Source organism: Telmatherina bonti (genome assembly GCF_933228915.1).
Source record: "Telmatherina bonti genome assembly, chromosome: 7".
NCBI lineage: Eukaryota > Metazoa > Chordata > Actinopteri > Atheriniformes > Telmatherinidae > Telmatherina > Telmatherina bonti.
The window spans coordinates 17,892,342-17,916,872 of record NC_136625.1 but is presented as its reverse complement, the minus strand read 5'-3'; the positions used below and the strand labels follow the sequence as shown (position 1 = coordinate 17,916,872).

General features: G+C 35.8%; 1 protein-coding gene across 1 annotated transcript in view; it reads left to right on the top strand.

Moving 5' to 3' along the window:
• Nucleotides 1-24,531, top strand: part of atp6v1h (ATPase H+ transporting V1 subunit H) — a 30,506-nt gene that overhangs the window by 4,015 nt on the left and 1,960 nt on the right. The window contains exons 4-13 of the mRNA XM_079243204.1: nt 534-623; nt 1,338-1,451; nt 6,744-6,848; nt 7,883-7,942; nt 8,864-8,961; nt 11,503-11,695; nt 16,973-17,151; nt 17,511-17,636; nt 18,708-18,809; nt 21,218-21,331. Coding sequence (XP_079099330.1) covers nt 534-623; nt 1,338-1,451; nt 6,744-6,848; nt 7,883-7,942; nt 8,864-8,961; nt 11,503-11,695; nt 16,973-17,151; nt 17,511-17,636; nt 18,708-18,809; nt 21,218-21,331 — 1,181 coding nt within the window. The remainder of the gene's footprint in view (nt 1-533; nt 624-1,337; nt 1,452-6,743; nt 6,849-7,882; nt 7,943-8,863; nt 8,962-11,502; nt 11,696-16,972; nt 17,152-17,510; nt 17,637-18,707; nt 18,810-21,217; nt 21,332-24,531) is intronic.

The window sequence follows — 24,531 nt, the reverse complement described above, 5'->3', positions numbered from 1 at the left end:
CCTGATACTGTAATCGCACTTGGAGGCAAGCCACATTGTATGTGTGTCATGACAGACTTCACATTTCTTTAACAACACATACAATAGAAAGATGGAATGAAACACCTGAATTGAAACAATTAAATAAACTTTCATGCTTTTTAAAAACTACTTTGGACCTGGCTAATATTAAATATTCTATTTGAACCCAGTGTTAACATGTTCAGTCCAGTGCAGCCTGTTATGTGTTAATGCATTTTTTTCCTATGGTGTGCTCACTCACTGTTCACTTCAGACTTGAGACACTTCAGCTGCCATTTTGCTAACTTGAGCTTGTGTAAAAAAGAAAAAAAGTTAATTGTGTTTGGTAAACAATTATGGAGATATATATATTTATATATATATATATATATATATATATATTTATATATATATATATATATATATATATATATATATATATATATATATATATATATATTTATATATATATATATATATATATATATATATTTATATATATATATAATTTATTTATTTATTTTTTTGCTTAGTGTGCAAAGACATTTCTGAACCTGATGGCTCACATCTCCAAGGAGCAGACCGTCCAGTACATCCTGACTCTGATCGATGATACTCTGCAGGTACAAAGACACAACCACTGGTCATGGGCACACTCACTTTCTCCAATGTGTTCCAATCCACATCTCCAATGTGGATTTTAAACACTTCTAAGTTTTAGGTTATTATGCAAAGCTGTACCTTCTAACAATACCCTAAAATGCTTCTAAGTTTTAGGTTATTGTTTGAAGGTACAGCTTTGCATAATTACACTTTGCTTGTATAAATAAAGAAGGAAGATTTTTGCCTTCATTTTACATTATTGTAATATGTTTAATGACATTAAGTTTAGGCTTTTTAAAAATAAATTTAGGATGAACAAAAAAAAAAAAGTCAACCAATTATGGAATTATGCAACAAAATGCAAAGCAAACTTAAAATGTTATTTTAAGTAAATGCTGTGGCATCTGCATCAATTAAAGGATTTTTAGTTTAATGCTGCATTCACTTTTAAGAAAAACTGAATTTCTTGGAAATCAAGAATTTTAACAGACTTTGACACAAAATCGAGGAAAAATATCACCATCATCAACACTTCACATTTTTGATGAATTATAGTCATTAGAAGAGTTATTACTTGACTGCACCTTTAATCCTGGAGATGTCAGACTTTCTCATGATTTATTTTACATCTTGGCTTGCGAGGATCAAACTGTTATTATTTTTTAAAATAAAATTTAATCATATTTCATGTAGTTAGTGTAATATTCAAGTGTACATTCAACTGTATCAACTAGGAGAACCATCAGAGAGTGACCATCTTCTTTGACTACGCCAAAAAGACAAAAAACACCGCCTGGTCCTACTTCCTCCCAATGCTGAATCGTCAGGACCTCTTTACCGTCCACATGGTGAGTAATAAATTTGATCTTGGAGAGGTTGATTAAAAGCCAGGTTACGGCCTTGCTGGAGCATGTCAATCATTAGGGATGCTGGATTTATGTTGCTGAAACACACAACAGCCACAACAATAAAACTTGGAAGCTAAAGTAAATACCCTTGTTCTCATTACAGTGGCATCCGTTAAGGGGTGGGATACATGTTAGTTATTGGATTTGTTGTTTAAAGCAGGACGTCGTAATACATCTGAAGATCTGAGTGGTGCTTAACCCTGGCCTGCCAGGGTTAATAAAACTTCTAGCTCGTGATCTGGCAACAAGGCCTCTAAGAAAGTGCTCGGAGGGAGAGACAGCTGTCCGTTTGTTTCAGTTCTGTAGAAGAGTTTGTGTCACGCAAATGGCGGAAAACATTAACGCTGGTTGGGATGGAAAAATGTCAGCGTGTGGTGCAGTGCAGATCGGTCTGAGTACCTATACTGATCGTTTGTACCTGACCTAATGTAACAGGTTTTATACATTGATGAAGAGATGCAAATGCAATGTATTCCTGTTTTTAGCTTTGTTTATTGCTTATTTCAGTCACTGTTAACAATTTTCACTCAGAATAAATAAATAAAAAAAGAAAAAAACAAAAGAAAAGAAAAACAATTGGACCAAAACTATGTAGGCTGAAGCCTTATTTAACTGAACTTTTTTTTTTAAATGAGTCTTTTAGTCTACTCCCATTAGTTTTAGTTCATACTATGATAAACATCAAATACATATAAAACACATATATATAACACTTAATATGCATACCACAACTTGTTTGACATTCTTTCATTTCTGTTCCTAATCCACTACACAAACAACTCTATAAACTAAAACACATCTTGCCTTAACATTTATTCTGTTTCTAGTTTTTGTTTTGGTTTTATCTGTAAAAAAACAAAACAAAGGTAGGATACACAACTGGAAGAAGGAAGAATTGTAAAAGCACATTGATGTGGAAAATGGGCTGCTGGGAATCCAGGCATTTATGCTTTGACAGAGATCCTCCTAACTTTACATTTCCACATATGAGAGTAGGGCTGCTCCAATACGGTAAAAATTATGATCACAATTATTTTGACTGAAATTGAGATCTCAATTATTTAACACAATTATCCATTGTCTTTAACGACATGAATATATTTAACATTAAACAGTGGCTTTTAAACAATGTCTTTAGGATTCCACAAAGTTTAGAAAACAAACAAATAACATGAAGCTTTGTCTTGACAAAGTGCAAATACTGTTGGAAACTGAATAGATAAGTATAAACTATGTTGTGGTGAACTTCCACAACCTACAATTTTTCTTCATTAATTGCACCTGCAGCCGGAGCCGACTGGCTGCCTGTGAGTGTTTAAGGACGGGGAGAGGCTCCAGCTGCTCATTCCGGACAGTAACTGCAGAACAATATGTACCTTCAAGTCAGTCGCCAAAACACCAGAAAAGTTCAATTCAATTCAATTTAACTTTATTTATATAGCGTCAAATCACGGCAATGCCATCTCAAAACGCTTTACAGACAGAGAAGAAAATATAATGAAAGCCAATTCATAATAGCCTATATAAGGAAACCAACAGATTGAGTTTGAGGTTAAGTCTCCAATAACTCCAGTAAAAGTCGCTAGATTTGTCGCTAGTTGCTTTCAACAAAAAAAAGTTGCCAAGAGGGTTTTGAAAGTTGTCAGATTTTGAAAGAAAGTCGCCAAGTTAGACACAGTGGCTGAATAAAACCAAAGCGGCTGTGGTTGGAGTTTACAGCACAGCGCTGTAATGCCAGTGACACTCGATTGGCAACTAAAACCAGAACAAGAGTAAACTGCAAAGAGAAAAAAAAAAAATTGCACCCTTTTATTTTTATGATTGTTGAAAACCCAGGTCGTAATTGAGATTAAAATCCAATTAATGGCCCAGCCTTATATGAGAGGCGTGCTATTTTAGGTACTTTACAATGTGATTACTATTCTGGGTGCTTTAATTAGATTATTTATTAGATTATTGTCAGTGTATCTATTTTCCCTTTTTTTTTTTCTTTTTTTCTTTTCTCACTGCACTGCTACTTCGTACTTTTAACCTCACTCAGAATCAATTTGTTCAACAAACTAAACAAACTTATTTCCACTGTCTTTTATTTATGTCAAACCATGAATAAATCCAAAATCTATCCAACTTATTTTTCATATTATGTTCATATTTTTCTTTGTACTCTTCAGGAAAAATGTGTTCGCAAACGTTAGGAACAACAACAGGTGTTCTTTCTATTTGACATACATTGTCAGAGTAGAATACACTTGGTGAATACGCACGCATAGCACAGAAAACTGCAAATAACCCATCAACTCACCACCACTGATCGCTCTGAAATTGCATCTGCATACAGTTGATTTGTGAATTGTGACTGTGACAAGCACTTAGTTTTATTTAATTGAATGTGTATTAACTGCAAATTGCTCAGGTGCGTCTCTTGTTTGAGTAATCGCCAGATGAAGTGAATAAAATTGCACTTATTTTTTTCTTTAATCTTTTTGCAAGTGAAATTGTAATGTCATTTAAACATGTATTGTAGCATTGACTTACACCGTCCACTGCCTCCTCCCAAACTGTCTGAGAGTGAACATGCAATGAGTAACTTTGAGATAACATTTGCTGAATAAAATATTGAATATCAGCGTAATAGCTAGATAAATATTTTATTTATCAACAGCATATGCAGTTTTGATAAAGTAATTGAGCTGCACTACTGAACTTTGGCAGATTTTCTCAGTGAGGTTCTCCCTAACTATTACTAAGTCAATATTCACCCTGCATCCTACTTCTACTCTGACCTCTGTCTGGCTAGTAAAGTTGACCTGATGTGGACTTATCTCTTGCTGTGTTTCTTTTTTTTTTCTTGTCCTTGCTTTCTCCAGTGATGTTCCCCAGTGTTTCTGTGATGAAGTCTACATTCATAACAGCCAGTTTCTTGGTGTCCAGTTGCTTGTGTGTGACTCAGTGCTGTGAAGCAAAATGCTGCTGTTTTGTGATGTAGCATACCAGAAAAAAAAAAGTTGTGCTTCAGTTTCTCTGCCGCAGGATGAACCTAAATAGATCCTTTAGCAAACATTGTATAATTATGTGCTGTAACAGCGTTGCAGCAGTTGATTGTCTGACTCTTTGTTCATGATTTTTTTGTTATCATCGGCAACAGGATACATGTGACAAGGTCGAACTAATAATTTAGCTATGTGTGTTGTTTGATTAGTTTCCAAAAGGTGTCATTGATGTTACGGACGTTATAGCTTGTATTTTTTTTTTTTTTCAGTCCATTCACATTGGACAACAGCTTTCTGATAGAACTTTACTGATTAACTCAGATTTATTTCAAATAGACAAAGACATCAACAACATTAATAGCTTCACTGTCAAAGTTAACACTGGCGTTAGCCAGAACACTAAATACAATATTATATACATGTGCAGTGTACATACTGTATATCACGGGACCTGTTCACACTCCTTGGAGCAAACAGTGCTAATTTCACATTAAAAACATTTGGTTTTGTCAAAAACTAAAACTAATAAACTTATCTTTTCTTCAGCTCTTCCTTTGACTTTGTTTGAAAACCAAGACTTAGAAAAAGATGTTGCAGCACTGAAAGTGCTGTAGACCTAATTCTGTTATTTAATGCACTCTTATAATGTCAAATGGAGACTACCGTATGTATCATATCAGTAAAATGACATATAATTTGAAGCACTTTATTATTATCAAGGTTCGTAATTGGGAAAATAATAATTAAAAAAAAAAAAAAAAAAATAGAAAAGTGACGTGTGTTATCATAAGCTGCTCAAACTCACTCACTTTATTCATATTTATGAAGACAAATTACAATACAACTGGACAGACGTAACAGACCACCGGTTTGAGAGTTGTGGCCACAAGGTGTTGTTGAAAAATTATCTCCTTTCTATTATCTAGGATGTTCCAGTGTTTTACAGTGCTATAAAAAATAACAAAGGAAGTTCTGAAGGCCCTTTCCCTAAAATTCAGAGAATTCAAAAACCTCTCATTGTATTTTGGGTCAGTTCTTAAGCTATAAGCATCCCTACCAAGTAAAGTATTTGACTAGATCCATACTAATTGAGTAAACACAGTCTAACAAAAACAACCAACCAAAGAAAAAGCAGAGCCTTGTTGGCATTATATTTGTGTATGTGGGCTGTTGTCTGGATAGAAAGTATTCATAATTACTTAGTTGAACCAAAACTTGGAATTTTTAGGGAAGGACAAAAAGTAATTAAATGGAAACACTTTGTGCTGAAAGGAATAATAAAACTTTTAAAACTCCCATTTTCATCTAACATAATATTTTTGTGTTTGATTTTTCATTGCCATGAATTTTTTTAACAGATCTTTCTATTTCTAATCTTCGCAAAGCATCAATAATTCCTCACAAAACATCCTTACCCTTTTTCTTCAAAAACGGGCAATTAATGTAATGACCTCTCTCTGCCATCCTCTGCAGTTCAAGAGTGACCGCATAACGACAAATCTAGCTCTGTGACAGGGCACACATGGCCTAATTAAGAATACCAGACAGGTGGTATCCAGTAGGTGGGCATAATGGGACCTCAAGTCTGTGACAAAGTACTTAACTCAATCTGAGAGTCATACTGAGTGTTGCTTTTGGATTACAGCCTCACTTATTTTACACATCCTCTCCTGGAAAGAAGGAAATTGGAGAATTATTTTTTTTTATTTCACAGGGAGCATTTACCCTATACTGAACTGTTTATGTGACATGAACTCTTAGCTCAGTCATTGTTCTGCCTAAACATGGGTGTTGCTTTCAGGCAGCTGTTTTGGAAGTGTTCCTTGACTAGCTGTTCTAAAGTTAAGCTCTCACTATTTCCTCCCAGACTTTAAGCTTTTTTTTAGTGTAAAAGGTTCCCTGAAATTTATATCTGAGATGGTGTTCATGAGTCATAAAATGCTATTCTGTGTAGGTTGGTGCATGTAAAGATAGAGCTCGTTTCCAGCTTGTCCTGTTGTGGGAATCAGTCTCAAACAAAGTAGTAACACATAAACTATTGTTGACAAGAAAAGGATGACCTGTCACTGTAATTCTGATAGAAAGTATTGGGCATGTTTATCACTAGAACCAGAGTAATAAAGTATTGGATATATGGGACCATGAAACTGATTTTAGTGCATTTCATCTGAGCCTTGCTGTAATTGTTTCCCGTCGTCAGACACAAACAGAAGGAATAATATTCTCATCCTTCATACAATAGGCGGCGAGGATCATTGCTAAGCTGGCTGCCTGGGGCCGTGATCTGATGGAGGGGAGTGATCTGAACTACTACTTCAACTGGATCAAAAGTCAACTCAGTTCACAGGTACATTAATCTAAACTTTCATGCCTTATGTAAATGGAGATTCTAAATAGAAAAAGCTTTTCAGAGGGTTTCATCTCACAAGGCTGTGTAGAATGTAACTTCATGTGAAACCAAAACAACTTTTTTTCATTTTGTTTGTCTGTTTTGGCTTTCAGTCGTGGTTTAGTCTGACATGGTAAAGGATGGTGACTGTTTACATTATGGATAAGCTAACTCAGATGACTCCAGTGATGTATATAAATAATGATTTTCTTATAATAAATGCAGCAGGGTCATAACATCTGGTGATATAGTAAATAAGAAGCAATTTTGTGGTATTTGTGAAAGGTGCAATGCATTGGGATTATGAATGGAAACTAATGTGGTTGTGCATACATGTTGTATTAAGATTTATAGGTAAAGGGTTTACTTTGCTTTCTCTTTTTGAAATTATGGTTAATTAATTTGTCTGACATTGAACTTTTAGACTCTTTTTCCTCATAAAGCATTCATATGTTTATTGTACACAAGTATTTAATAATTTGAATAGCCAAAGTTATGTCTAATTTCTACCTTCAGTCAGTTTTTCTTCATTCTCAATTATAGTTTGGGCAGACAGTGTAAACCTTGTCTGAATTATTGTAATTCAATGCATTATATTAAGTTTTAGCAGGTTTGTCAGACCTTGAGATGGTTTAATGACAGCTTCTCAGTAGGTGCTGGCTTTGCCTTGGCAAATATATGCACTAAAGATTTAGACAACGGAACAGCTGAATATTTATTTTTCAATTCTTTTCCACTTTTTGATTTCACACCAGAATGTCTTACATATACCAATGTCTTCAGTTCAGAACACCATCTCTTTGAAACGCTTCCCAAGTTACTTTCCTTAACTGCATTTTGAAATTGCATTTGATGATAACCTCTCTTCTCAACAGCAAGGCAAGGAATCAGTGAGCGTTTTCTGTCCCTGCATTTGTGGCCAATATAACTCAGCTGGAAGCAATGGCTTGTGAACAATGTTGCACCTGTTTCTTTTGTGTATCTCTTGTTAGAATCTACATGGTACAGGTCCAGAATCAGGCACAGGAGCAGGAACTATTTCCCCCAGTGAAGTGAGTATGAGTGAAGTGCCTCTCCATTCACTCTGGCACCTCCAGGAAAAAAAAAAAAAAGCAGAGTACGTGCAAGCTAGCATTTGTCAGCAGTCACTGGACTGTCACATCTCTTCTGTCCTCCCTTTTTCTCTCCCATCCTACTGATGCACTGCAGTATTTTTTTTTTTTTTTATTAATAACCAGGTGGTTGGAGACGCGAGTTTATTGACAGAAGGAGTTTCAAAAATAATTCTCCATTTAGACAGCATGGTGTTTGCTGCCACTGGTTGAGCTCAAGTGTACAAGTGAAAATGCATGCCGGAAGCCAATTTTCCCTAATGCTGAAAGCGCATGACAAAGAGCTTTCCTTGAACATTAGTGTAACGAGAGAAAATTGAACAAGCATTTGCACAGCAGCAGCATCCTACCATCTTTAATTCCATATTATGTCAAGCATAGCACAATTATTCTGAGAGGCGTGCTCAGAAATATGTTTGTGAGACCTGTGTAATAACTTATCATCTCCTTTCCCCCTGCATTTTCAACCAGGTAACCTCTGCTCGTCTGCTCTTCTGTCTTCAGTGCTGCCTGAAACTCTTGCTGGACTTTTGCTTTGACTCAGCCTATTTCAATTAACAGATTAATTTTCTCCTCTCAGCTTCCTTCACTCTAATCTTTCTTAACATTATTCTGCTCAGGTGTGATGAGACACTTTTCCCGCTGTTGTGCTGTACATTTGTACATCTGGTGTGTGAACTAGCATGTGTTGATGTATTGTAGTGCAGGCTGCATGTGCACTGCCTCAGGTCTGCTACGTGAACGTAATGCAAGGTTTGGACAGATATTCTTCCTCATGCTCTTATCTGCTCATCAGCTATCTGATGTTTCTGTGTTGCACTTTTTGTATTTCACTTTTTAGTATTTTGTTTTCCTTTTCAGAGCTCCCAGTATGTCCAGTGTGTGGCTGGATGCCTCCAGCTGATGCTGAGGGTCAATGAATATAGGTTTGCCTGGGTGGAAGCTGATGGAGTCAACTGGTGAGTGATGAGTTACTTCCCTGAAGGTCCCTGCACTTCTGAACTGTTGAGAAAAATATGACAAATTATACCTTTTAAAGGTCACAAGGAGTTTGTTCTTTTTGAGTTTTTGTTCTGTATTTCTCATGGTTTTGCACATACAGTATATGCTACATCATGTTCAAACATAAAATGTAAAAATTATGACTCGCTGGTAGAATTTAAGTCTACTTCACAAAGAAACTAAGCCTAATATTTACAGTATTGGCATATAAATCGGAATAATTTGGTTGTACAGCTTTCCTTCTAAACCTTTTTTTCATCCGTCCAGGTGTTACTTTTAAGTTGCAACCTTAGGATTTAGACTTTGACATTTTCTGAACTTTGCTTAATATTTGCATCTATTAAGACCAATTAGCTCATCTGCTAATAGGAGGGTAACTGACTCTACCAGTCATAATGTTGCATGATGCAATGTTTTACAAGTTATTTCCTCCATTTGTTATATGTAATGTATGTAAATGCATCATATACAGAAAGGAATGAACAAGTTACCTTTTTAATTCTAATTTCTTTTATTGAAGACATCTTTTTTTCCTTCTTTGGCTTATATTCACTCTTTCAAAAAAGTTTAGGAGATGAATGATGGCAAATGGTTCTAATTGAATACACTAACATCACAGGAAGTATTGTGGAGATTGAGGGGCACCTTTGTCACAAATAGTGACATTTAAATTAAAAAATTAGAAAAACAAAGAATGCTGTTTTTAAGTTATTTTCCAGTACCTGGTTTATGACCTTAAGCGGCAGCATAGGGGCATAGTGGTTAGCACAGCAGCCACAGGTCGCTGGTTTGAGCTGGGAGGAGGTTTAAACTGTGTTTCTGTGTTTAGTTTGCGTGTTCTCCCCGTGTATGCGTGGGTTCTTTCTCTGTACGTCCGCTTCCTCCCCCCCACAAAGCATGCCTGTTAATTGCTATGGTTAATTGATCACTTCTCACATGTTAGTTGCTTTGGATAAAAGTGTCTGCCAAATGACTCTTGAACAAAATAAACTTATATATCCATCTAATTCAAAATATTACCAACACTACACCTTATGTAACTTATTCATTTTTCAACCCGTGACTTTCTTCTGTACAACCAGAGTATTATTTTCGGGGCTGCTAGAAATTTTTTACATGAAAAGCTACTCGACCAAAGTAAAAGAATAAATTATATTCACTAATAATTATAAAATATAAACATTAGTATCTGGTTGATGATGGCAGTGTTAGACTGCTGTGCACTTAGCTATTATCATAATTACAGGTTTACTGACTCAGAATAAAACATAACGCATGTTCTAGTTTCACTTAATTTCTCTGTAGAATAGGACCATGTAATCAGCACAGTTATTTTGGTCAATATTGAGTGTAATTATTTAACACTATCACTGTTTTTGATCACACACAATATGTTGCACTGACAACTGTCAGCCCCGTTTGTTACCTGCACTTTTCATCCTTTGTCAATTGAGGCATTTGCAGAAGAGTTTAAAAGAGACCTAAGCAGCAGATTGGCAGGACAGACGCCACTGTCTGAGTGGCAAATGAGGGTAGAGGGTCTTGTCTATTCCTGAGCTATATGGAGGGGGAAAACCCTCATACAGGACAACTTTTATTTGCTCTTAGTCAAATAAAGTCTTTTTCTTTCACTTTGGCTGTAAACGAACTTAGCATGTGACACTGTAAAGAAGAGCGAGATTGTTACAGGGGCAAAACATTAATATGAAGGAACAGTGTATCCTGAATTTAAAACATGGGCATAATAATTAAATCTAGCTCACTCAGCCCTGCTATACAGCTGTGCTGTTCTACGATGTCTCACTGGCTTGTGATTTTGCTGCATTTACTTGTCATAATATAGATACACAGATAAATCTTGTCTTCAAATTTAGAATAAAAAGATTTAAGGTTTAGATGGACAGTCTGAGCTAAATGTTAAGTTTTTTTTCACCATTTAGATGAAGAACAAACAGGCTCAGATCTTAAACTATGTTTCAGACCTAATATCCTGTGGTCTCATTTCTAAAATAGAGAGGATGGTTAAACAAGTGTGAGACTGAAAAGAGGACAGCTTAAAATTCTTGATTCTGTCAAAATGACACGCAGATGAAATTAATAATTTCCATTATCTTTGACTTGGCTCTGTACTTTTTTTTTTTTTTTTCTTAGAACAGGATTGTAAAACCTGCCTGGCTGCATAATTTGGGAGATAATTATTGCACATCTATAAAGTCCTCATCCCTGCACTTAACAGCTGTCTCTACAAATGTATGAGTTACTGCATGGTCATACAATGTCCGAACTGTACTGCATTCTCACCAACTCATCCATTATCTGAAGGCTGGACGTGTTATTCTCTGTCCTCATTAGACATAATAGAGGTGCAGGCTGAAGGTAACGCAGCTGTGAGAGCTCATCTTAGTAAACAGATAGCAGATGTAAATGCAACGCTTCCTTCTACCATTTGTTTTGTCCATTTTAGATTTCATATAAATATTTTTTGTGTCCTGTAAAAGCATCACAGCAGTGCTGAGCAACAAGTGTGGCTTCCAGCTCCAGTACCAGATGATCTTCTGCGTATGGCTCCTGGCCTTCAGTCCTCAGCTTTGTGAGCAGTTGAGACGCTACAACGTGGTGCCAGCACTGTCTGACATCCTGCAGGAGTCTGTCAAGGAGAAGGTCACTCGAATCATCCTGGCTGCCTTCAGGGTTAGTGGCAAATATCTCACTCATTGTTTTTGCCTCTGAAATGCAACATTTCCCTGAAAGACTGGAGCACTGAACTGCATACTCATTTTCTTGGTTCTTTGTTTTAGCCTTTGTCCCTTTATCCTTAATGTTTTCCTCTACTTTCACTATTTTCAGTCATTTTCTGCCACAGGAGGTAGCTGCTTTTAATAAACAAAAGTCACACCTTCTCAACACCAAACAGACAATGCAAGCACCCAGATGGTGAGCATGGTGGAACATGTAGCAGCTTAGGGGCACATTCACACCAGCCTTTTTGATTCGTATTCAAGTCTGTTAGCTAGGAAAGTCCGCTTTGTTTGGGGTGTTGTGGTTGCGCAAACAAATTATGATTTATAACGAAGAGGCAGGCTCAGTCCACCTGCAAACGGATGTCTCAATCCGTTTCTAGCAGAACAAATAGAGGAAGTGGACTACAAAATAAAAGGGCATTCTGGGTTCAGTATATGGGATTGTGGGTAAATACAACAAAAAAACACACAAATGTGAGATATTTCAGCGCTTTCCTAGAAGAACTGCAACCCCTTCAGATCTAACTTCCTGCTCAAGTCTTAGGAGGAGGTTTTTACTGAGTGCACTAAAGGAGATTATATTTGTTATGAACTATAATCTTGTAAGACATCAGTGTTTTCAGATTTCTGACATCACAGTGGTTTCACACAGCAGCTGATCAATCGGACTGATCAGCTGATATAACGGCCACCGTAGAGTTACCTTCTACTGATCTGTAAAGTCAAATAAAAAAATATCAGTAGGATAAGAAATTTGCGTCAGTATTAGGAAATTTATGAAGTCTAGAAGTGGACACAGTAGGAGTTACGTCACTCGTATCAATCTCTATGGAAACATGCTCTGGCAAGGACACACACAGGCAGTGCATGCACACACTATTTTTTATGTATAAAGAAAAATGTCATCATGTTTGACATTACTTTATTCTGTTATGATTACAGACATTCTTTTGCACAATTTATATTTATATTTATTTAGTTTGTGTTGTGCTATATGTGTGCCTTTATATTTACCTGCTGCTGTAACATTGTGAAGTACTCCTGCAGAGGCCTATAAAATCTTATCTTATCTTATCATATCTTATTGGTCCATGAGATCTACTGTCCATTTCTCCAACACAACTAAACCAATGAATGGCGCATTACCAGATCTCTGCAGAGCTGAACGACGTTGATGAGGGAGTTCAGCCACTTCTTTCAGGTGTCTTGGAGAACGGATGCATCTAAATATTGCAGGATAGTAGATCTGGACTGGACTTGGGCAACCCTGACTTAAACAGATCAGAACTTTACACACGGGCAATCATGACTTTTTTATGCAGAAAAGTGTGTTTCTACAGTAGACAAAAATCATTTTATTTCTTATATTTTAAGTATAATACATTACTTTTTTTTGCTGCCCAAGAAGGTTATATAGCGATTGTAACGCTTTACTTTTTAATTTGTAACGTGTTACCCATAATATGGAAAAAAAAAAAAAGAAAAAACTGATGAAAACATTTAAAAGATTAAAAGTGCTGTTGCATGTTTCAGGCTCTTAATTAGAGAACAGCTGGAGGTGTTAAAGTATCTACTTAAAATGGCACTTTGACTTTGCCAGGTCTATTTTCTATTTCTTTTCTACTATTTTGAATTGAAATGCAATTAAATGTATTTTCCCAAACATTACTACAGTTTGAGTTTACATTGTCAATGTCTGTCTTTTTTTATTTAGTTATCCACTAAAATCTATTTAAACAAAAATATATTTTTTGGGGGGCAGCTATTAAATTTGAAATGTGAGTAAGCATAATTAATTAAAAAGCCTCTAATTATTAGCTGGATCATCTTTTTAAAACTGATTCATTACAAAGGGTGATGTTTCCACTCCCAGAAGAAGATTTCAACTCGACTATTGCAAGTCTAAATGTAACCTGAATATCTTTAGTTATAAATTTAAGCTCATACTGGATCAAAATCCTTAGTCAGGGGAGCGGACAGGGTTATATTTAATTTGTGGCAAGATAATGAGAAGTTAAACTTGCCATTTTTAATTTAAACTATCATATTCTATCATAATTAAACACCTGTTTTTTTTTTATAACAAGCAAATCACTTTTTAATTTAACTGGCTGGTAGGTGTTCAGAAATGTATCTGGATTAGTATTAACTTTGTGTTGGAACACAGTTTCTGCTGATTTACTTCCAGGTGGCTACTCATCCAGAGAACAAGCAGAGGGAAACTTTAAAATGCTTTTATTCTTTTTAAAATGCAGATAAATATTTCATTACTTACATTAATATAAATTAAAATATGCATCCCTGGGAGAAAGGTCCAACACCCCTCTGTAATTTCAACTTCACCTGAGAAAAAACTGCTATCTGTGAGCCTTACCCTCACCTTTTAAAATATTTCTATATTTATTTATGTGACATACTTCTTTAAGAGAACTGAATTGGCTACAAAAGGGAAATAAATTGGTCCCAATTAAACAACAAATGAATCAGCCTGTAAGACAGTCAGCTCCCAAATTGAAGCAAATGTTATTAATGATTGTGCCTTTCTTTCACCTCCCTGCTTGAATGGCTTAAAACATCCCGTGAAGGTTTATTGCTGTTGTAAGAGCAGCATTAAACTTACAATGCACTTTTTTGTTTGTTCCAGGTAATGAAATCCTTTTAGTTACGGGTTGACAAAATTTAATCATTAGCAAGGACCCCATTTATCTCTGCATGCTAAAATGCTTTTTAACTGCAGGAAGTTGGTCAGACAGAACACCAGTGTATATCTGCAGCATCTGGAAAATGTATGGAAAATCATTACGATAATTTCCAGGTCTGCTAAAGGAAAAGCATTGGGCTTAGCTATTGATTATGGAAATGGTTACATGTGAACATACCTGTACAATATGATATACTAATATTGATTTTTAAAAATATCTGTTTTAACCCATTACATTTTTCCTCTTTTCAGTCTTTAGATGAATATTTAGTGGTATAATCAATGTAATGCAGAGAGTAGCAAAATAACCATAGTAAAAAAAAACTATGGCCTAGATGGAAATGTGGACTTCTGTGAAAGGCTGGCATTGTCCAACCCTGGCAACGTCAAACAGCATCAGCAACCTCTCTTGAAGCACAATGGTGATGTAAAGGCCGCTGATTACATGTTTGAAACATGAGCTCCGAGTTTGAATTTTTGAATTCAAGTTTTAATTCAACATTTTTTAAGGCTTCTCTTTCAGAGACTGGAATCAGCGTTTTTTTCTGCTGTCATCGTCCTCTTGATTCACTGTGTTTCTAATGTATTTTCTGATGAAAATATAATAAAAATGAAACCATATTGTAGTAGGGTAAACATAGTATCCTGTGTTTGCCTCAGTGGGCTTCATGTTGTCTTGGCTTTGATTTTCCTCAGAACGTCTTTATCTCACTACATACCATTCCAGTTATCTCATTAAACATGTGGAAATGAAACCTTGAAAGAAAGGGGTTCTTGTTTTTTTTAGTCCAAAAAAATTAGTCTAAGTTTTGTATTTAATTAACTATAACTAAAAGCGATGCTGAGCTGCAAAGGAAAACCGTAGACATAAAGCAAGTTTTCCTTGGAGTCATTCAGCTTTCTTTTCATTGTGCATGCTTGACACTAAGGAGATTTACTGTGTAAGAAAAGAGAAATTCAATCGAGGCCCGAGGCCTGCCCCCCCCATGTAAGTTGAGATTGTTACATGTTGAAGTTTCAACAAAATAATATTACATAATATTCAGCATGATTCTTTTTCTTGTTGTTTTCCCAAAAGTGCTAATTATGCTAATGATTCTGTTCACCACATGGGATGAGTAAAGCAACTTAGATTATCCACACCATCTGGATGTCCTTGAAAACATCCTCAAATTGTAGTCCTGCAGTGTTTTTGATATATTATTCCAGTAAACTCTGTTGCTAAAGAGGAGATTTCCTTCCTTTTCTTCATTTGAATGTTGTTTTAAAGAAGCTAAGGCTTAAGTCAAGTTAAAAAATAAAGATAGTATTTCAGTACTTTAATGTTTTCATCAGCAAGCAGGATTTACACTTTGATTCCTGTGAACAGATTGCATGTGAAATGCTTTTTAGGTATTAGTTGTAGGTACGCTCTTAGTGTAGCCTATAAGGAGTACTTAAGGTAGACGCGTTCGACTGTCTTACCCCTACGACTTACATTTCTGTTAATGTTGCCACCATCATTTTTCATCCATCAAGCCTCAGGCGGAGTGTTTTGAGCTTAGTGCACAGATTTCTCCTCAAAAATAGCCTTTACAATTCCTGAACATGTTTTTCTTGCCTGCAACTTCAAACTGTGATGCTTTATTCCCTAGAAGTGTAAACACTTCATACTGAGTTCTGGTTCAGAAGTGCAAACTACACTATCTACCTCGGAGGAAAATCCTATCTTTACTGACTGATATTTGCAGAAAAAAAAGGTGAATTCAAAATTGTATTGTAATTTTTTCAACCCTCAGTTCTATCAATGTGTTTTCACACCATAGTTGTGGTTCATCTGCAAACAAAAACAAGAAAACAAAACATTCTTGTTAATCTGTACACAAACCAGAGGAAGATCAGTTCTGCATCAGTGTCTGCTTACACACAGTAAAGCTTTGCACAGTCAGCAGGTAACAATTGTGTTGTTGGTCAGAGCACCAGGTTCTGTGGTGCTGGATCTGGATCTGTCTTACAAACTTTGAACCACTTTAGTTACAGACTCAGACACACGTTAGCCACAGACTACATCCATTTTGTGCCTTGATCTTTTGATGCAGAATTGGAATATTTTCCTAAAATCAAATGAGAAAATTCCCTGAATAAATGATGATTTCATCCCTACATGGACAGCTCTTTTGATTAAAAAGTGCATCAAAGTTCAGTAGTACCAAAGTGCATTGTTAAATGTTTGATGTTCAGCTTCCAGAGTCTGGATGGTTTGTCTGATAAGTTATAATTTTCTCCATCAGCATAAACCCAACAGCCAAATCTTTAGACATTTCATTTGTGGTCCTGTAATTACCAAAGTCCTCACATTTGACAAGCTGCTTCATGCCCATATAAGGGTCTTTGGTTTTCTTAATTGTACATTTTTTTTGTGTAACTTCTTTTTGTATAATCTCTTAGCACTTCATGATTTTTTCATTTATTCTTCGTACCTTTCAGGTCTGAATATCTTGCTCAATAAAGGCTGATTGTTATCAAACATCTTTTCCTTGTTGACAGAATCTTCTAGAGAAGTCCGCTGAGAGGGAGACACGCCAGGAGTATGCTTTAGCCATGATTCAGTGCAAAGTCCTGAAGCAGCTGGAAAATCTTGAGCAGCAGAAGTATGACGATGAGGACATCACTGACGACATTAAATTCCTGCTGGAGAGGCTGGGAGAGAGTGTGCAAGATCTCAGGTACCCAACAGATATGCTGTCGCTATCAGTTCACATTTTCTGTTGTAATTTATTCCACTATATATGTGATGCACTTTAATTTTTTTTTTTGCAATAATCTGTAATTATAAATAAACGATCATTAGAATTAAGGATATTGTAGTGCTGTATAATACTGCGTTGATTGTAAATGCTGCTCTAATTACATGCATGAATGAACTTGTACTTTTCATTGCTCTCCTCAAATCTGTGCTCGAGATTAAGTAGGGTTGCGTGTAAAGAGATATTTTTGTTCTTATTTGTAAATTACAGATTAAAGTGGTCAGACTGCTTTTTTTGTTAGGGAATGAAATTCATCCTGTGTCTGGATGTGTCTTCAGCTCGTTTGACGAATACAGCTCTGAACTAAAGTCTGGCCGTCTTGAATGGAGTCCTGTGCACAAGTCGGAGAAGTTCTGGCGTGAAAATGCTGTCCGTCTGAATGAGAAGAACTACGAGCTCCTTAAGTAAGATGAAGGCTTTTCTGCACAGACAGTTAATCTTCTTCATGGCCTCTGAAAACTTGATTTATTACATCCTAAGCACATCTATAGGAGGAAAAGAACAATTCTGCTGAAAGTGCAACTTGTTCAGTCACCGAAGGACACAAAACGAGCTTTACGACTGTGACATTGTCAGTAAAGGAAATTACTTCACTGCATCTTAACTTGCACTTTACAGGACTTTCTGAAATTTGAAATACTTACAATTTTTTCATCAAATTCCTAAAATTAAATAAGGTACCACACGTCTATTTTTTTTTTTAATTCATTTTTTATGAAGTTATACCCGTGAAAACGGGATGTTTACTCTTGCAGCCCCCGGTACTGGGGGTTTGTGGTGGAAGAGGTTAAGTAAGAACCAACTGGGTCAGTTGTTTTTTTGCACATATAAACAAAGACTATGCAGGAGTCCCCGTCCTGTTATAGACTAAGCTTCTTATGGAGTATGAACTGACCAGACCAAAACAAACTATTTGTTGTGGCCTTGAGAACTAGAACAAAATTCTCACTTCTTGCAGTGTTTATAACAATCTCAGTTTAAAACATTGAACTAATGTGTTCTCTGGTAACACCTTTCCTGGAAAATACTCTGTAACACTTACCAGCATCATCTCTGATGACTTTGTGAGTGTTTTTACACACCAGAAAACTCAAAGTACAGCAGATAAATAATCAGTATGTGTCTCCTTTCTTTGTTATTCCACTCACACACTGTGGTGTGCTTATTGACATTCTGTAAAAATCCTAATCTGCCCATCTCTTTGTCTTATCACTGTCCTTTCGGTAATCAGCTCAGACATCATCTCAGATTAAATTACCTTCCTCTTTTATTCATCTCTTTTTTCCTGAGTCTCGTCCACTGAAGCCCAGGGTTTCACTATTCCAAAGAGCACACACATTTAATATTTTCAGCTTTAAAAGTTTGGGATTATCTCAATGACAGTGACATTAATATTGCATAATTACATGACAGTTGTCTTCTTTTAAAATGATTTTTTTTTTGTTTCTTAAAAACAAATGCATGTTTCTCAACAGGATATTGACAAGGCTGCTGGAGGTTTCTGATGATCCTCAGGTTATAGCAGTTGCAGCTCACGACGTCGGAGAATACGTTCGACACTATCCACGCGGTAAAAGGTATGATATTCTTACATTACCATTAAACCTCAAAGTTGCTCTAGAGAATCTCTTGACAACCATAGCCATTGCACTTATGTTGAGATATGATTGAATTGCAGATCGACAACACAAGTATAAAGACTGTAACAGTTTTGTGGATTAATGTTAAGAAATATCTTGCCTACAATATGTTTAAATGATATTTTGCTTAAATTTTCCTAATGTGCATTCACATAGTACTTCTCTCTTAACAGAAGAGCACTGTTGTCATGTAGGGATTACACTATGAGCCATTTTAATCGTAAATAGGCTCTTTAAACTTTTCCATCATCACATTGGCAATGTTATGACCATGAGCATAGCATCTAGCTTATTTACTCCTACAGTTGGATTTTTCAGTTTTTACAATTTGACATTTCATTCATCTTGAAATAAATAGATAAATTGTCTCCATTTTCCTGGTTACCAGGGCAACAGTTTCTGCCCTTATGATCACTTGCCTGCTGAAAGTAATTTTAGGCCTTTTCACATAAGATTTTTCAAGCTGAAACTCATGAATATTTAGTGCACATCATGTCATACAGTGGAAATACAGTGGTGGAACAAAATGTTGATGTCCCACTGATAAAACCTGTGAGCTAGCAATAGAGGTTGCAACAGACATAAAACTGGAACACCAAGCTGGCATCACAAAAGTGGCCACTCTAACCTCATTATTTTGATACCTGTAAGAACACACCAATGTGGGACCGAGCTTCTTCTGTTTGATGTGTGAATTAAAAGGAACAATGATGGTTTAAGGTGTCTCTTTATTTTGCCCGTATGGTGATGTGTGAAAGGACGTGACAACACCAGTGCCTTGCTGGAAATGTCAGATGTTGTAGTTGTATGATGAAGGCAGAGCCTTCTGAGAAAAGATGCTTTATGCAGCGCTCTCCATATGCCCTTTTCTTATTGGTAATAAATGAAAAAAAACCTATTATGTTGACACAAGACCTAATTTCTGTGAAAGCCTGTCGGTTTAGTAAAAAATGTCATGTCAGCGTATCTTTCAGGAAACAGGTGAGAAAAAGCCAGTGAAAAATACAGTTTGCCTTTTTTTTTTTTCCAATCATATATTTCCTTACCCCAAAATAGGGTATGAGCCACACTTTTACTCAGAAATCAAAGTCAAACAAAGGAGGCCGCATTTTTGGGGAATAATTAGTATTTAAAAATACAGTTAATGAACTTTCTTCATCACTGGAGTTAAATTTTTTTGCAAGTTGACATGCTGTCTGCAGAAGTTACACTTCACTAAGCACCACAAAGACCTCAACAGAAATAGTCTTGTAGCACGTGGAAAAAAAATCAAATCAAATGAAATGGGGGGGGGGGGAATACAGGCATTTCCATGGCAACGCTCATCACATGAGTACATGTGTGGATTGATTAATTGGAGGTCTGTTTGCTCTGTTACATGGTTGCAAGACGGAGGTCGTACAGTGTACAGTGTGGTGTTCTTTTCATACGAAATGGAATGAAAGCAACAAAGGGTCTACACTGCTGGAAAGAATTAATTTTGCTAAAAAAAAAATTTAAAGGAAGCATTAATAAATAAATTGTATTAAAGTTACAGTTTGTAATTATTATGGGGTTTTTTTCTTCCTTTTTTTCTTATGATCTGGTCATCTTGGCCCAGTTATTAAAGAAATAGATTAACTGAATCAGAAATCCTTTGGAAAACATCTACCTGACAAGTCTGTCTCAACCCCCCACTCCCTCCCCCTCCCTCCCTCCCTCCCTCCCCCTCCTCCCAATAAGCTCTATTGAACTGTATATAGGACAAATGTGTGTTAACAAAAACTACTTGTATGTCTAAACATGCCATAACAATAACATTGGGTTGATCAAAAGGGTTTTGTCATGTAGTGTTAATTTAAACCATCCAAAATATTCATATATAGTGAAATTAAACGGATAAAAAAATGTCTTTTTTTTCTTTTGTTTACGAATACAAACTCTTGATTCAATTGTTCTTATCGAAAAGGTTGATATTTCATGTTATGTCCCATGCCAGTCTCTTTTGCATCCCTTGTTAATTGTAGAATTGACATCTCAGTTTTTAAGTGCTAGTTAACATTTAAACCCTCTTGGATCAGTTGCCTAATAACGATGTAAAAACATTATGAGTGCAAAGTTCTTGCACATTTATGTACTTTTCTTTTCTCTGGTCACACCATTTACTTACAAAAACATCATTCAGCTCCATTTTTCTTTTCACAGTATTATGTCCTTTCACAAGGCCAGTGACCCATTATAACATCCATAGAAAATTTCAGTCGGCCCGGATTAGATTACATGATGGATCACTGAATGACCTAAAACATGAAAATAGCATCCGTGTTCTGTGTATAAAGGATATCTTCCATTATCTCCCATCTCAGGGTGATTGAGCAGCTGGGTGGAAAACAGCTGGTGATGAATCATATGCACCACGAGGACCAACTAGTCCGTTACAACGCCTTGTTGGCTGTGCAGAAGCTGATGGTCCATAACTGGTATGAACACATTTACAGCTTTATTGATCTTGTGGTGTTTTCTGTTTTGATGTACCCAAACTACATAAACAAGACATTAAAGAGTGATCTGAACACAGCTTCTTGATATGAAAGTGATAATTGACTGCATCTGCATTGAAATTTTACTTCTATGTCAAAAATTCACACACTGTCTCCTGGACTGGCCATTATCAAACACAGCCATATGCTGTAGTAATATTAAAATAGACATTTATTAACACATAGCTTATTTCCAAGAGTCATGGAAGTAAAGTGTATCATGTCAAAGCACAACACAAATCATTTTCGAATACTTATGTATTCCAATGTTCTTCTTACACGACTACTTCATTAAAGATGTTTAACCACCCGTTGCTCTTGTGAGTGCAGATTCAGGAGACAACACAGTGTGCTGACGATGTTGTGTTCATGTAATTGGTTTTAAAGAGACATCAAAGTTTTGTCCCTCCGCTTTTCTACGGGTTTGCTTTACTTTCATAAGGATCTGTGACGTGAGGGAGGGGGTGGGTCATGTCTCAAGGTTGCGTTGTCGCATTGCATTATCTAGTGCCTCCACCTCTCACCTCTATGAAAACAAATGTGTGAATGCTTCTGCAGGAGGAGAGCATTTCTGAGGTTTCTTTGAATGGTGTGGCTTTATTCTCCCACAGAGTACAGATATTTTCAAAGCAGCTCATCTCAGCTGCTTTCACCTTGAGTGTGTTGTCTTGTTTCCATGCAGAGTTCTTCTTGTCCTTACTTATCTATGGTTCCTGCTGTCATGACTACAGCGTGGATTAATGTGCACTGTTATCTGTCGCTGTACCCTTTAGATGGCTTTGAAACGCCGTTTTGTTTAATGTTTGTCAAGATCTTAAAAGAATGCCATATTGGTCTATCAACTCTGTCTTGAAGGCTCAGTCTGAAAGTCTGTCAGCCATTGACTGAGTCTATGTCCTTGTTTTCTTCTTGTCTCAGTGATTGAACTTCAGTATATTCCACTTTTTAGAAGCCTGTTGTTGTCCTTTGTTTGAATATTATTGGGGGGGTTTTAAATTCAGTAGCCTGCCTTTGGTCATCAGACCACCCAGATCTATGCTTGACATCACAGTGGACCCCTTATAAACTGCCGGAGGCAGTGGGCAGAAGACTAGCTGGAAATCATCAATGTTTTTGAGGAAAAAAACTACTCATTTTATTAGAATTTTAAATGTTTATGTAAACTAAAAAAAAAAAACTAATCACACTTTTTTATTTGTTTACATTAAAGCAACTACAAGGTGTAAACTTTAATCTTAGTTTTAGCCTCAACAGCTTTTAGAACTTAGTTGAAATAACTAAAGTACAGACATTGTTATACCACATAAATAAATCACCTGTTTATTGTCATTGCATTTAAAACGATGCAACCAAACTAAAAACAACTCTAGGACATGCATATGATCATTTACACACATTTATTACATACTTAAGTAAAAAAACATTTTAATCTTTAAAAAAAAAATTTTGCCAGATGAATTGAAGAATTTTGTTTGAACAGAAAAATGTAAACAGTTCCACGTAATCTGTCTGAAGAATATCTTAGAAATGCCTAAAGTACTGACATCTGATGGATGGTTTTATTTTCAATTGTTGATCATTTAATTGATGTAGATCAATTTATTACATCTCATCACTGCATTCAGCTATGCTCGGCCAGTCATGAATTTAAAAAAAAAAAAAAATAGCCTTATCATCTTAGACAATAGTGATCTGGACATGTGATCAATGCAACTTTTAGAAGCAATGCAATTATTTGATTTTGTAAAGGTCAAGGTAGCTTTATTGATACTGAGTGTAAATTTGCAGTAAAGAGATGCCACTTACTGTACAAATGCAAAACACAATATGAAACACAGAAGGACAACAGAAAATGCACTAACACAGTGGACTAAATAAGTGCATAAAAACTTAAACAAAACAAGCTAAATTAAATAGTGTACCTTACATTTGTACGTTATATGAGGAAAAAACGTTACTGCATTGTTTTAGCAAAGGCACCTATGATTAAAAGTACCCACATATACAATCATATAAATATGTTGGACCATCCTTTGTTTTTTTTTTTCCAAAGTTTCATGTTAGTTTTTATGCCTGGTATAACAAAAAGGACATTTCCTTGGAAAACATGATGGTTTCATCATTTTTTCTGCAGCTCTAGATGTAAACATGGATTTAAAAAGTTTTTTCTGTGGTATTGGTGCAGGTAACTCATTTTTATTTGCATCAGTATATTGTATGTGAACTTGTTTGGAAACTAAAAAAAAAAAAAGGTCATGTTGCCTGTTTGACTTTTATATGATAAGATGTGTAATAATGAGAAAAAGGTTCAAGTTGATTAATCTCTTATGTAAAGACAGACATTTTAAATTGTATGATTTTAGGACTTCCGGATTTTTTATTTAATTATTTTACATCCACATTTACATTATTATGGCTTCCGATATGGTTTAAAGCGACAGACGTGAACTTTGAGTAATTTTCTGCCAGTGTGACATTGCCTCTTGTATTCTAAATACAGTATAGTGCCGTAAAACAGCAGACAGATGTAATGCACTTAAAGATTGATGTCATTTAAGAATTCTTTAAACAGCACATTAAAACAAAATTGTTTTTTCATACCTTTTGATTTCTGTTGTTTGTACTGAAACATAAATGGTTGATCAGATGTTTGGTTGATTTAGACACTTTATTCACTGGTTTTATCCATGCCAAATTAAAAGGTAATCACTCTGCAAGCTTTAATGTTTTTAGTTCACTTTTTTTATACTAAGTCCATGCCTGATATACCTTCAGCCTATTTAGCTGTGCAGCATCTACCGAGACAAACATGAAGAAATGCCTTCAGTGCACAGCACTGGCTTCATGACTCATTCTCACATTCAAATGATTTCCACCTGCTTTTATTAAGTCACTGGCACAACTCTGTCAACATATTTACTGTGTCTGCCTGAAGATAAGGGATGGTTGCATTATGATCAAAGCCTGAAAAACTGATGGGTATGACTGGTCTGATGAGTCGGCCTTATTTTTACATAAAACATATTTTCTCTGTCCCTGTTTGCTAACCTTCTGATGCAGTGCAAACTTTCCTCCTACATGATTTATTAGTTTAGCAAAGCATGTCTGGCTGATGAAGTTGGGTTCAGTATTTAACAGAA